We start from the raw sequence: 14,416 nt of genomic DNA, 5'->3' as shown, positions 1-14,416 counted from the left end.
GCCAGGATATTGCTCCAATGAGTGATGTCATTGCGGGAGGCCGACTTGTGAATTCCTTTGATTTCTGCCAATGTGGACAAAGAGAGAAACGAGAATAAAAGATGCTCACTTTTGATTGCCGTATCTTGGTTGCCAAACTACACTGCATCATCCTGGGAGCTGGTTCTAATAAAGGGAAATCCAAAGTGTGTCTTTTAGCGGCCCGTTGCGCGTTCTAAAAATACGACTACGGTAGGAAGGAGATTCATATGGCCCCGTGACACATGGAACGTGACAAATTGGCAGTAGCAAGATACATGTAGCTAAGTTACGTAGCTTAACTACATTTTCCAGTAGCTGGCGGTAGCTTAGCTACTTTTTTAACGAGTAGCTTTTCCTGTAGCTGAGCTTAGAGAACGTTGACTGCGGATACAGGGCCAAGAAAATATGGATAAAATCGGTGATGTGTTGGTAGGATGACTCACAATTGGCTATGGTTAGGGCGAAACATTACGGACTGACACGTGGCTCAGTTTGAGACCAGCAAAAAAAAAAAAAAAAGTTGGGTGGAGGTATGTGTGCGTATGCGTACAGTAGTCCATTGGTGCGTGTTTCGTCTATAAGCCTGGAGGGGTCCCGGAACCGGGTCAACATCCCAGATGTCTTTGAAGAAGTGAGGATTTTTCAGATCGTCTTTCACTGCACTGGTCTCACTGGGGTGTTTACGAGGCCCTTGCAGAGGCAGCTGACTTGCAGATAAGGATTGTTTTTGGTTCGGCCAGCAAACGCATTCCACTGGTTTGTCAGCTCGAATCGCCAATTCCGGCTCTCAAATTGATCATAAGTTCGTCTTGCAAAGCGGAAGAGCTTCTCCGAGATGTTCACCATCAACAAGACAACACTAAAGTATATAGCTTCCTGGAAAAAAAATGGCATTTTGATTTGTTTTGAAAGAAGCACAAAGTAAAATTAGACAAAGTCTGTTGGGCAAACTTTGGCTGAAATTAAAGTGCAATCTATTTTTCACACAACTCTGTCTCTCTGTTGTTAGCGAGCTAGCTGAAAGAAAAACAATATATATCGCTAGTGCCTGGATAGCTCAGTCTGTAACGACATTGGCTCTTGGTGGCAGGGGCCTGGAATTCTCAACTATATATATATATATATATATATATATATATATATATATATATATATATATATATATATACCTGCGATGAGGTGGCGACTTGTCCAGGGTGTACCCTGCCTACCGCCCGAATGCCACTGAGATAGGCTTCAGCACCCCCCGTGACCCCGTAAGGGACAAACGGTAGAAAATGGATCGATGGATGAATATATATATATATATATATATATATATATATATATATATATATATATATATATATATATATATATATATATACCTGTGATGAGGTGGGTGTACCCCGACTTCCGCCCGATTGTAGCTGAGATAGGCTCCAGCGCCCCCCGCGACCCCGAAGGGATTAAGCGGTAGAAAATGGATGGATGGATGGATATATATATATATATATATATATATATATATATATATATATATATATGTTACGTCAGGAAAAAACACAGAGGCTATTTCATCCCTACAAGCCTGTTTCGCAGGTTTCCCTGCTCTTCAGGGGATTTCCTGGGGAATTCATGTTTTACGATTCATAACCTGTAATTGTGTAATTTTTTTTATTTTTGACTAACTAGTATAGTTTTTTATGGTATTAGCTATTATGGTTTTTATGTTATTAACAAGTTATTACTCATAACCAGACTACCCAACCTTGTCAAAATCTCCCCATAAATTGTACCAAACATTTGTGCTGCAATTTTTTTTTGTCTAACTATTATAGTTTGTATGTTATTAACGTGCTATTATTCATAACCATCCCCCTCAACCTTGTCAAAATTTCCCCAAATGTGTTCCATTTGTGCTACGTTTATGCTGCAAAATATGTTGTCTATATATGTTAATAAAATAACTCACTAATTCATAGTCAGCCCCCTTCCCCCCCCACCTTGTCAAATATGTTCCTAAACCTGTCGTTATACAACTATTACTTTTTATGTTATTAGCTTTTAAAGTTTTTATGTTATTAACATGTTGTTATTCATAACAACCCCCCCCCCCCAACCGTGTCAAAATCTCCCCAAACTTGTTCCATTTGTGCTGCCAACTATGTTGTCTATTATAGTGTTTATGTTAATAACGTTTTATTATTCATAACCAGACTCCCCAAACTTGTCAAAATCTGCTGTGCTTGTGCTGGTTTATGCTGCAAAATATTTTGTCAATTAAAGTTTTTATGTTGATAACGTCTTATTATTCATAGCCAGCCCCCCTCACTCCACCTAGTCAAAATGTTCCTAAACATGTCACAAACGTTTGTGCTATGTTTGTGCTGCATTTTTTTGTGTAACTATAAGAGTTTTTTATGTCATTAGCTATTATAGTTATGTTATTAACATGTTATTATTCATAACCAAACTCCCCAAACTTGTCAAAATCTACCCCGAAATTTTCCCAAACGTTTGTGCTACATTTGTGCTGTTATTAATGTGTTATTAGTCATAATAAACGTGTCAAAATCTTCCCAAACTTGTTCCATTTGTGCTACGTTTGTGTTGCAAACTATTTTGTCTATTATAGTGTTTATGCTAATTATGTTTTATTATTCATAGCCAGCACAAAGTGGATGGTTATGAATAATTATGGTTATGACCTTGTCCAAATGTTCCTAAACCTGTCACAAACGTTTGTGCTATATTTGTACTGCAATTTTTGTGTGTAACTATTGTAGTTGTTATGTTATTAACGTGATATTATTCATAACCATCCCCCTCAACCTTGTCAAAATCTCCCCAAACTTGTCCCATTAATTTGTGCCGCGCTTGTGCTGGTTTATGCTGCAAAATATGTTGTCTATTATAGTTATGTTAATAACTTTTTATTATTCATAGCCAGCCCCTGCCCCTACCTTATCAAATATGTTCCTAAACCTGACACAAACGTTTGTGCTATGTTTGTGCTGCATTTTTTTGTGTAACTATAAGAGTTTGTATGTCATTAGCTATTATAGTTGTTGTGTTATTAACATGTTATTATTCATAACCAGACTCCCTAAACGTGTCAAAATCTCCCCCGAAATTTTCCCTAACGTTTGTGCTACATTTGTGCTGGAATTTTTTTTTTTGTCTATTAGTTTTTATGTTATTAGCTATTAAAGTTTTTATGTTATGAACGTGTTATTATTCATGACAATCCCCCCTAAAAATCTCCCCAAACTTGTCAAAATGTTCCTAAACCTTTCACAAAAGTTTGTGCTACGTTTGTGCTGCAAACTATTTTGTCTATTATAGTGTTTATGTTAATTATGTTTTATTATTCATAGCCAGCCCCTGCCCCCACCTTGTCAAAATGTTCCTAAACCTGTCACAAACGTTTGTGCTATGTTTGTGCTGCAATTTTTTTTGTGTAACAATGAGTTTGTCATCAGCTATTATAGTTTTTATGTTACTAACATGTTATTATTCATAACAATACCCCCCCAACTGTGTCAAAATCTATCCAAACTTGTTCCATTTGTGCTACATCTGTGCTGCAAACTATTTTGTCTATTATAGTGTTTATGTTAATTATGTTTTATTATTCATAGCCAGCCCCCGCCCCTACCTTGTCAAAATGTTCCTAAACCTGTCACAAACGTTTGTGCTATGTTTGTGCTGCATTTTGTGTGTAACTATGAGATATTATGTCAAAATCTCCCCCGAAATTGTCCCAAACGTTTGTGCTACATTTGTGCTGCATTTTTTGTTTTCTAACTATTAGTTTTTATGTTATTAGCTATTAAAGTTTTTGTTATTAACGTGTTATTATTCATAACAATCCCCCCCCAACCGTGTCAAAATCTCCCCATATTTGTTCCATTTTTGCTACGTTTGTGCTGCAAACTATTTTGTCTGTTTTAGTTTTTATGTTAATAACGTGTTATTATTCATAATCAGACTCCCCAAACTTGTCAAAATCTGCTGCCCTTGTGCTGGTTTATGCTGCAAAATATTTTGTCTATTATAGTTTTTATGTTAATAACTTTTTATTATTCATAGCCACCTTGTCAAAATGTTCCTAAACCTGTCACAAACGTTTGTGCTATGTTTGTGCTGCATTTTTTTTTACTTTAAGAGTTTTTATGTCATTAGCTATTATAGTTTTTATGTTATTAACATGTTATTATTCATAACCAGACGCCCCAAACTTGTCAAAGTCTCCCCCGAAATTGTCCCAAACGTTTGTGCTACATTTGTGCTGCAAATATTATTTATAATGTAGTTTTTATATTATTAGCTATTAATGTTTATATGTTACTAACGTGTTATTATTCATAACAATCACCCCAACCGTGTCAAAATCTCCCCAAACTTGTTCCATTTGTGCTACGTTTGTGCTGCAAACTATTTTGTCTATTATAGTTTTTATGTTAATTGTTTTTGTCAAAATGTTCCTAAACCTGTCACAAACGTTTGTGCTATGTTTGTGCTGCATTTTCTTTTGTATTAGTTTTCATGCAGGAAACAAACAGTTTTTTATTTTATTAACGTGTTATTATTCACAACTCAAATGTTATATTTGTTCCGCTTTTTTTTTTTTTGTCTAACTGTAAGAGTTTTATGTCATTAGCTATTATAGTTTGGATGTTATTAATGTGTTATTATTCTTAACCAGACTCCCCAAACTTGTCCCATTCATTTGTGATAATTTGTGCTGCATTTTATTTAATTTTCTCGGTCTAACTGTTATAGATGTTATGTTATGAGGCTGGTTATGAATAATAACACATTATAACAACAGAATTTTGCAGCACAAACGTTTGGGACAAGTATTTACCATATACGGCTTTTGATATTTTGATGTGTGTATAGATCCGCCCATTTGTTTACATTCAGGAGAGCTAGCTTGCTGTTAGCGGTTAGCTACCGTATCCTCCTCCGGTGTGCAGTCAAGCATGTGTAGCTATTCCTGATGATACTTAGAAGAAACGTCGTTTATTCGTCGACCACGCGGCTGAGGATCGCTGACTTAGATAGAAGTGGCTTTGCACTGTGGAGGGAGGTTAGCCGCTGGCGAGCTGTGTTTTAAAGAACCGCTTCAGGATTCATATATTCACCTTCAAGCCAAGTTATGTCCATTTTTCGTCTTATTTATCCACACTGTTCCTACTATCAAGTGCTCTGTGTGTGTGTTGACTCACATGCGCCGTAATACAAAAACATGAAAGTGTCAGTATGTTTCAAATGCAGTGTAGGACCTAATAGTACCTTTTATACTCCAGTCGTACCGATATACCGTACAACCCCAGTAGTTATCGTGGAAAATGTGTATTTTATTCTATTGATTTATTAATTTATTTATGATTTTTATTTTATTTGTAACACATCCTGTCCAGCCACTCAGGCTAAGTATATATAGTTCATTTAGATTGAGCTAGTCATATAGTTGATTTAGATGATGTCGTTGATTTAGATTTAGCTAATCATATAGTTGATTTAGATGATATACGTAGTTGATTTAGATTTTGCATCACAAACGTTTGGGACAAGTCTGGGGAGATTTTGATAACGGTGATGAATAATACAACGTTATTAACATGAAACCCATATTAGTTAATAACATTAAAACTATAATAGCTGAACCAAACGAGTTGTGGCAGAAACAAATGCGACAAAGTGGTGTATTTTTCATTAATCGGCAACAAAACAAATAAAAAAATATGTTTACCAGAACAAACGAAAGGCACAAGTTCCCTCGATTTCATGACGTCATCTCTCCCGCCAATTCCAACAAGCTCCTCTCTGTCTTTCTCTCTCTCTCTCTCTTGCATTTCTGCGTCCTCCAATGAGGTCATAGCCCTCACAGCGCCCCCCAGCGGCTCTAGCAGAGCCAGCGTCCAATAAAAAGGCTCGCGCTGCTTCCAGCGGCGTGCAGTCACAGTGCTGCGTTCACGGCGCGCGGACGAAAGAGACTTGCTGCCGGAGCTCACTTTGACTTTGACTTTGATTGGAGACCCGAACTTCTTCATCATCTTCTTCTTCTTCTTCTTCCTCCTCCGCGCGTTCGAAGGACTTAAGACTTTCCACCCAGGGGAAGAATGCAGAGAGATGAAGTCTCCACGAGTTGGTCGCAATGAGCGTGTTCGGACGTTGACAAGCGGATTTTAGGGTTCGACTCAGTGACTGACTTTTCTTATTTTTTATTTCTTCCCTTTTCCGTCCCTGCTTAGTTAATTCCAAAGTAAAACATTGGATTATTATTCATATCAATTATTGCATTGAAGGTTGTTGCGTGTGCGCTGATAATTTGGACTTGAAAGAGGATATTGTGCTTTTATTTTTCCCCTTTTCCTTCAAAAGCGGATTAATCTTTGGGATTTTTTTCTCTCCTAAAATCATCGGAATCCACATCTTCAACATGAAGTCCCACACTGCGTGGATATGCATCTGCAGCTTTCTCCTGCTCTTAGGTGAGAAGTGAACACACATAATAGAATAGCCCTATTAATATTGTTTGGCCACTAAAATACGTGTTTTTTTTCCTATATAGCTGTCATGCATTGAAGTGAGAAAAATATGCATTTTTAATGGAATAAACATTTTTTTAATTGAAATTAATTACTCATTTTGTTCGTGAAAATAATTTGGTTTGCTGGAATATTATCACAAATCAATAGCCACTTACTATGTTTACTATGTAGCTGTCATGCATTGAAGTTAAAAAAAAAAATTTTTAAATTAAAATGTAAATGGTTTTATTTTAATAAATTGCTAATTTTGTCCATTTAAAAACAATTTGTTTTACTGGAATATTATTAAAAATAAATAGTGTCTTAGATGCCCGTTTTACTATATAGCTGTCATGCATTGACGTGAGAAAAAAAAAAAAGTTTAAAATATATTTATTTAAATCAATTACTAATTTTTTTTCATTTAAAAATATTATTGGTTTTCTGGAATTAATTAAAAAATGAATAGTGTATTTTAGACACTTAAATGCATGTTTTACTATATAGCTGTCATGCATTGACGTGAAAAAAAAAAGTTTAAAATATATTTATTTTAATAAATTACTTTTTTTTTTTTTTTAAACATATATATGGTTTTCTGGAATATTATTAAAACATTAATAGTGTATTTTGGCCACTTAAATGCATGTTTTTTTTATTTTGTCCAAAAAGTATCATTTTTAATGGAATTTAACAGTGATTTATTGAAATAAATGCCTCATTTTGTTTATTTAAAAAAGATAAGTGGACTTGCTGGAATATTATCAAACATGAATCACAGGTCTGTCCATATTTCGAGAAGAGTAATTATGAATGCACACTTAACTTGATTGCACTCCTGGATTCGATGTTGCATTCTGATGCAGTCCATCAGTTGGCGCAGTTTTAAAAGTGTCCACCAGGGGTCACTGTTGTCCTTCCCCCTGCAGGTGGAGCTGGACCTGTGTAATCACGGATGCACCTGTGGTCCCTAATACATCATGTGATCGTTATTATTATTAACGAATACACTTTACCGTACAGCCCTGCGTGATTTTATTTGGCAAATATTTACATATTTATCGTGTGGAGTAGCAGCTGGCTCGAAAGAAAGCTCAGGGGCGGAGAAAAAAGTAGCATTGTGACAAATGTCCTGTGTTGCACAAAGACTCCAGTGGACCATGAAGGGTTTTAACGGTCTCGCTTTGATAGTCTTGTCACAAGCCATCAAACCTGTGTTTTTTTGTTTTGTTTTTGTTGTCACGTCCGACCTGTTGCTTCCATAAAACGATACCAATACCAGTTTTACGACCCCCAGCTCCTACGCCAAACACTCACGCTCGTCTCCTTGTAGATGAGACGTCCGGTTCCTGGGACGGCTCCTCGGCTTTGTCCGCGGCGCCCTCGGCCGACGGCGACCCCGGGCCCGAAGGCGCCTCGTCGGAACTGGTGGACTGCATCCAGGCCAGCGACATGTGCAACCAGAACCCGCACTGCAGCTCCCGGTACCGCGTGATGCGCCAGTGCCTCGTGGGCAAGGAGAAGGAGGCCATGCTGGACAACAACAGGGAGTGTCAGGCGGCCTTGGAGGTGCTGCTGGTCAGTCCGCTGTTCGACTGCCGCTGCAAGAGAGGCATGAAGAAGGAGCTGCAGTGTCTCCAGAACTACTGGACCATCCACATGGGACTCACCGAAGGTAAGGTCACGTATTTTCTATATACTCTAGTCATACCAAAGACTATAAAAATGGGAGCCATTACCTCCCTGCTTGGCACTCAGCATCAAGGGTTGGAATTGGGGGTTAAATCATCAAAAATTATTCCCGGGCGCGGCCACCGCTGCTGCCCACTGCTCCCCTCACCTCCCAGGGGGTGATCAAGGGTGATTTTGCCACACCAAGTGTGTGTGTGACAATCATTGGTACTTTAATTTACTTTACTCATCCGAACAAAACACTCAAATTTAGTAATTATGTAATTATTGTGGTATTTACCAGGATGTGTGTATAGATCCGCCCATTTGTTTACATTCTGGAGAGCCAGTTTGCTGTTAGCGGTTAGCTATCGTATCCTCCTCCGGTGTGCAGTCAAGCGTGCGTAGCTATTACTGATGATACTTGGAAGAAACGTCGTTTATTCGTCGACCACGCGGCCGAGGATCCTTGACTTAGATGGAAGTGGCTTTGCACTGTGGAGGGAGGTTAGCCGCTGGCGAGCTGTGTTTTAAAGAACCGCTTCAGGGTTCATATATTCACCTTCAAGCCAAGTTATGTCCATTTTTCGTCTTCTTCATCCACACTGTTCCTACTATCAAGTGCTCTGTGTGTGTGTTGACTCACATGCGCCGTAATACAAAAAAATGTAAGTGTCAGTATGTTTCAAATGCAGTGTAGTACCTACTAGTACCTTTTATACTCCAGTAGTACCGATATACCGTACAACCCTAGTAGTTACCGTGGAAAATTAGTGTTTTATTTTATTGATTTATTGATTTATTTATTCATTCATTCATTCATTTTCTACTTTTTTCTATTCCCTTCGGGGTCGCGGGGGCGCTGGAGCCTATCTCAGCTACAATCGGGCGGAAGGCGGGGTGCACCCTGGACAAGTTGCCACCTCATCGCAGGGCTGATTTATTTATGATTTTTTTTAAATTGTATTTTAGGTCCTGTCCAGCCACCCAGGCGAATTATATAGTTGATTTAGATTTAGCTAATCATATAGTTGATTTAGATGATATAGTTGATTTAGATTTAGCATCAAGGGAAAGCGTCTGGAGGGAGATGCCGTAGAAGTCCACTCTCCAAGGTGAATGCTGCTCAATATTAATTACTTACGAGCTTCATTGGTTTTGTGACAGAGCTCTTAATTCAAAACATGTGTATATCAAGTCAGAAAATACTTCTTTTTTTTTTCATGTTAACAAAGATAACATTTGAGACGCTGTGGCTAAATATAGTTGATTTAGATGATATAGTTGATTTAGATTTAGCTAATCATTTTGTATTTTATATATAAAAAGTTTGGGGACCCCTGCTCTAGAGATTTAAGCGTTAAATATAAAATGTATGTTAGCCCTGGCACACCATTATCATCATTTCATGACCAAAGCAAAACACTTTTTACACTTTTATTCTGAAATAAATACACCTACAACCTATTAAATAAAAACATAGAAAAAACTACCAGCAGTGGTAAAGTTTAGATCCATGAAAGAAAGAAGAAAGTGAATGAATGTTTATAACTGAATAAATTTACATATGTATACAAATTTGTTTTCTTTTTTTATTATTTTTTTTATGAATTAACGTTTATGACAACCTTTTTCCAAAACACAATATATAATGTGAGATATAACAGGATAATGCATACGTTTATCATTTGTTTTCAAAACGCTTACAAAAAAGTGGGACCCCAAAGATTTATTGTGGGACCCCATTTTTATGACTTGATGGCGCCAAAACTGCTGTCAACAGAGGAGAAAAAATGCTTTATTTAAATAAATATATTATTTATCAAGCAAATTCGAGTATCATTGGCAAATTTTCACCTAGTCTCTCTCGGCCTTGGCGTGCTGCCCGCCTTGGGACGCATATACGTATGTGTCCTCTTTTTGGGATTTCACAATATGGTCAGCCTAGCATAACAACTGTTGGTGTGTTAGCATTACAACTGTTGGCGTGTTAGCATAACAACTGTTGGCGTGTAAGCATAACAGCTGTTGCGTGTTAGCATAACAACTGTTGGTGTGTTAGCATAACAACTGTTGGTGTGTTAGCATAACAACTGTTGGTATGTTAGCATTACAACTGTTGGTATGTTAGCATTACAACTGTTGGCGTGTTAGCATAACAACTGTTGGCGTGTTAGCATAACAACTGTTGGCGTGTTAGCATAACAACTGTTGGCACGTTAGCATAACACCTGTTGGCGTGTTAGCATTACAACTGTTGGCGTGTTAGCATAACAACTGTTGGCGTGTTAGCATTACAACTGTTGGCGTGTTAGCATAACAACTGTTGGCGTGTAAGCATAACAACTGTTGCGTGTTAGCATAACGACTGTTGCGTGTTAGCATAACAACTGTTGGTATGTTAGCATTACAACTGTTTGCGTGTTAGCATAACAACTGTTGCGTGTTAGCATAACAACTATTGGTATGTTAGCATTACAACTGTTGGCGTGTTAGCATAACAACTGTTGGCACGTTAGCTTAACACCTGTTGGCGTGTTAGCATAACAACTGTTGGCGTGTTAGCATTACAACTGTTGGCGTGTTAGCATAACAACTGTTGGCGTGTAAGCATAACAACTGTTGCGTGTTAGCATAACAACTGTTGCGTGTTAGCATAACAACTGTTGGTATGTTAGCATTACAACTGTTTGCGTGTTAGCATAACAACTGTTGCGTGTTAGCATAACAACTGTTGGCGTGTTAGCATAACAACTATTGGTATGTTAGCATTACAACTGTTGGTATGTTAGCATTACAACTGTTGGCGTGTTAACATAACAACTGTTGGTATGTTAGCATTACAACTGTTGGCGTGTTAACATAACAACTGTTGGCGTGTTAGCATAACAACTATTGGTATGTTAGCATTGCAACTGTTGGTATGTTAGCATTACAACTGTTGGCGTGTTAACATAACAACTGTTGGCGTGTTAGCATAACAACTGTTGGCGTGTTAGCATAACAACTGTTGGCGTGTTAGCATAACAACTGTTGCGTGTTAGCATAACAACTGTTGCGTGTTAGCATAACAACTGTTGGCGTGTTAGCATGTCTGTGATCTTCTTTTAATTCTTTAAAAAAAAAAAAATTTATTTATTTATTTATTTTTTAATATATTTTATTAATATTATTTTTAAATTTTTCCCCTCCCTCAGGGGGAGGGGCTCGGCGGGGCGGTTGCTGGTTGTTCCATCTCCATCGTTAGGGTCCCTGCAGGTGGGGTGGGTGGTTCCCGTGGCCCTGTGCCGGGTGGTCCTGCGGCGGCCGATTTGGGTGGGGTGGCCTGGGGCTGGCCTCGCCGCGCTCTCCGGGTGTGGGGGGTGGGCTCGTGGGGGCCCAGTTGCCGGTGGGGCGGGGGCGGTCTTCCCGTCCGGTTGCGGGGAGTCTCTGGGTCCTTCGGGCGGGGCGTCTCGCCTTTCTGCCCGTGTGGGGTGTGGTCTCTCGCTGGCTTGGGGTCTGGCTGTCCTCTGCCGGGTGCGTCTGTCTGCGGCCTGCTGCTGGCCCTTGTGGGCGGTGCGGTGGGCCGGGCTCTGGGGTTCCTGTCGCTGGCCGGCTTGGCTGCGTGGGGGCGGTGGTCCCTGGTTCCCTGGACACCACGCCTACTGTTTGTGGGTTGAGCTCTTGGGGGTGATGGGGCCGTGCTCTGGCTCCCACGCACTCTGGGAGTCGAATATATTGTAGATACAAATTCACATATGCTCACATACGTACATAGGTACCTACGCTCCCACATACATACACAAATACAGTACATATTTATATACCTAAAGTCCGTACATCCACACGCACATTCAATATACAAACATACACATACACATACTGTACATATACACTCACTGTACAAACACATATACACATACTGTACATATACAAGTACATATGCATACTTACACTCATGCACATAATCACGTTTCATCAAACATATATTAACGTTGTTGCCCTAGGGCAGGGGTCGGCAACCCGCAGCTCTAGAGCCGCATGCGGCTCTTTAGCCCCGCCCTGGTGGCTCTATGGAGCTTTTTCAAAAATGTATGAAAAATGGAAAAAGATGAGGGGAAAAAAAATATATTTTTGTTTAAATATGGTTTCTGTAGGAGGACAAACATGACACAAACCTCCCTAATTGCTATAAATCACACTGTTTATATTAAACATGCTTCACTGATTCGAGTATTTGGCGAGCGCCGTTTTGTCCTACTAATTTTGGCGGTCCTTGAACTCACCTTAGTTTGTTTACATTTACAACTTTCTCCGACTTTCGGGTACGTGTTTTATGCCACTTCTTTTTCTGTCTCATTTTGTCCACCAAACTTTTAACGTTGTGCATGAATGCACAAAGGTGAGTTTTGTTGATGTTATTGACTTGTGTGGAGTGCTAATCAGACATATTTGGTCACTGCATGACTGCAAGCTAATCGATGCTAACATGTTATTTAGGCTAGCTGTATGTACATATTGCATCATTATGCCTCATTTGTAGGTATATTTGAGGTAATTTAGTTTCCTTTAAGTCTTCTTAATTCAATTTATATCTCATGACACACTATCTGTATGTAATATGGCTTTTAATTTTTTGCGGCTCCAGACAGATTTGTTTTTGTATTTTTGGTCCAATATGGCTTTTTCAACATTTTGGGTTGCCGACCCCTGCCCTAGGGTAAACTGGGTGTAACACATGGCACACAGACAAAGCTTAACCTATTGTTACTATAACAATCTACAAGGTTAATGTAGGTTGCTTCTCTTTCTCCCCCTCCATTTTTCTGCATTCTTTCGTATCTCAAGTTATCATTACGTATATGTATTGTTGCATTTGAACAACTGTATTGTTGATAATAAAGGTAAAGTGTTGGTAGTGTTCTTTATCAATAGCGCTATTTCTATTGGTATTTGTATTGATCCATTTGTAGTGTAATAATGCTCATTGTCATTTCTGTATTATTTTTTATTTTTCGCTAAATGCTTATTTGCTATTACTTTTACCATCATGTTTGTACATGTCGTATTTGCTGATGTTGCTCTATTGTTGTTGTTGTTTGCTGTTGTTGTTTTTGTCTCTCTGTTTTTTGTCTCTCTGTCTAATCACCTTTATAAAAAAATAAATAAAAATAAAAAAAGCATAAAAACTGTTGGTGTGTTAGCATAACAACTATTGGTGTGTTAGCATTACAACTGTTGGCGAGTTAGCATAACAACTGTTGGCGTGTTAGCATAACAACTGTTGGCGTGTTAGCATTATCACAGACAGTTCACGACACATAAAAGGAGGGTGGATCGATTCATAGATTGTCAGTGTCTATACCAAGGGTAGTATCAGTAAATGATGGATACTATAGTGATTTGGTTGATATTTTATCAATTTATTATTTCACTGTTGTTTTCTTATAGTGTTTTGTCGTTTTTGTTCATGTTTCCAAACTCTGATCGCAGGGCACGCGAGGACTTTGAGATAAAAAAAAAAAAAAAAATTAATTGAATAATCTTTGCTTCTGTTTAGTTATTGTGTTCTATTGACTTTGTTTTGGTCCAAAAATTGTACGTAATATAGGAGAATAAGGAAGTAGTTTACATATTGCGTTGATGTTGGCAAACTATAGCACTTACTGTGAATAAACAGCGGAATTCACAACTAATACGGTGGAACCTCGATTTACAAACGCCTCGATTTAGGAACTTTTCTGTTTACGAACTTACACACCGCGCCATTTTGTGCTTGCCCGTATGAAAGAGGTTGAGGCTCCGTACCGCGACAAGTACCCCCCATCTCCTTTTCTCCCTCTCTCTGCTCCTTTGTGCATTTAACTTTTTTAAATATGTATTATTCTTATAGCCCCGTGACTCTCGAGCCGCATGCGTCTCTTTAGTGCCGCCCTATTGGCTCCCTGGAGCATTTTAAAAAAAGGATTGAAAATGGAAAAAAAAGAAAACATTTTTTTTTGGTTTAGTATGTTTTTTGTTTGAGGACAAACATGACACAAACCTTCCCAATTGTTAGAAAGCCCACTGTTTAATATGTTTGTGTGTAGGGCTGGGCGATATACTCGATATATCGCGGGTTTGTCTCTGTGCGATATAGAAAATGACTATATGAGATAGGCTCCAGCGCCCCCCGCGACCCCAAAGGGAATAAGCGGTAGAAAATGGATGGATGGATGGAT

The 14,416-nt window shown here is 38.6% G+C and overlaps 1 protein-coding gene across 1 annotated transcript in view; it reads left to right on the top strand.

The window, feature by feature from the left end:
* The first annotated feature begins 5,989 nt into the window (after positions 1-5,989).
* Positions 5,990-14,416, top strand: part of LOC133619496 (GDNF family receptor alpha-2-like) — a 316,184-nt gene continuing 307,757 nt past the window's right edge. Inside the window, exons 1-2 of the mRNA XM_061980552.1 lie at positions 5,990-6,506; positions 7,879-8,220. Of these exons, the coding sequence (XP_061836536.1) occupies positions 6,455-6,506; positions 7,879-8,220 (394 nt within the window). The 5' untranslated portion in view covers positions 5,990-6,454. The remainder of the gene's footprint in view (positions 6,507-7,878; positions 8,221-14,416) is intronic.

This window comes from Nerophis lumbriciformis, linkage group LG20, assembly GCF_033978685.3.
Source record: "Nerophis lumbriciformis linkage group LG20, RoL_Nlum_v2.1, whole genome shotgun sequence".
In the NCBI taxonomy this organism is placed as follows: domain Eukaryota; kingdom Metazoa; phylum Chordata; class Actinopteri; order Syngnathiformes; family Syngnathidae; genus Nerophis; species Nerophis lumbriciformis.
Note: the sequence above shows the minus strand (reverse complement) of the source record. Positions and strands in the feature narration are given on the sequence as shown.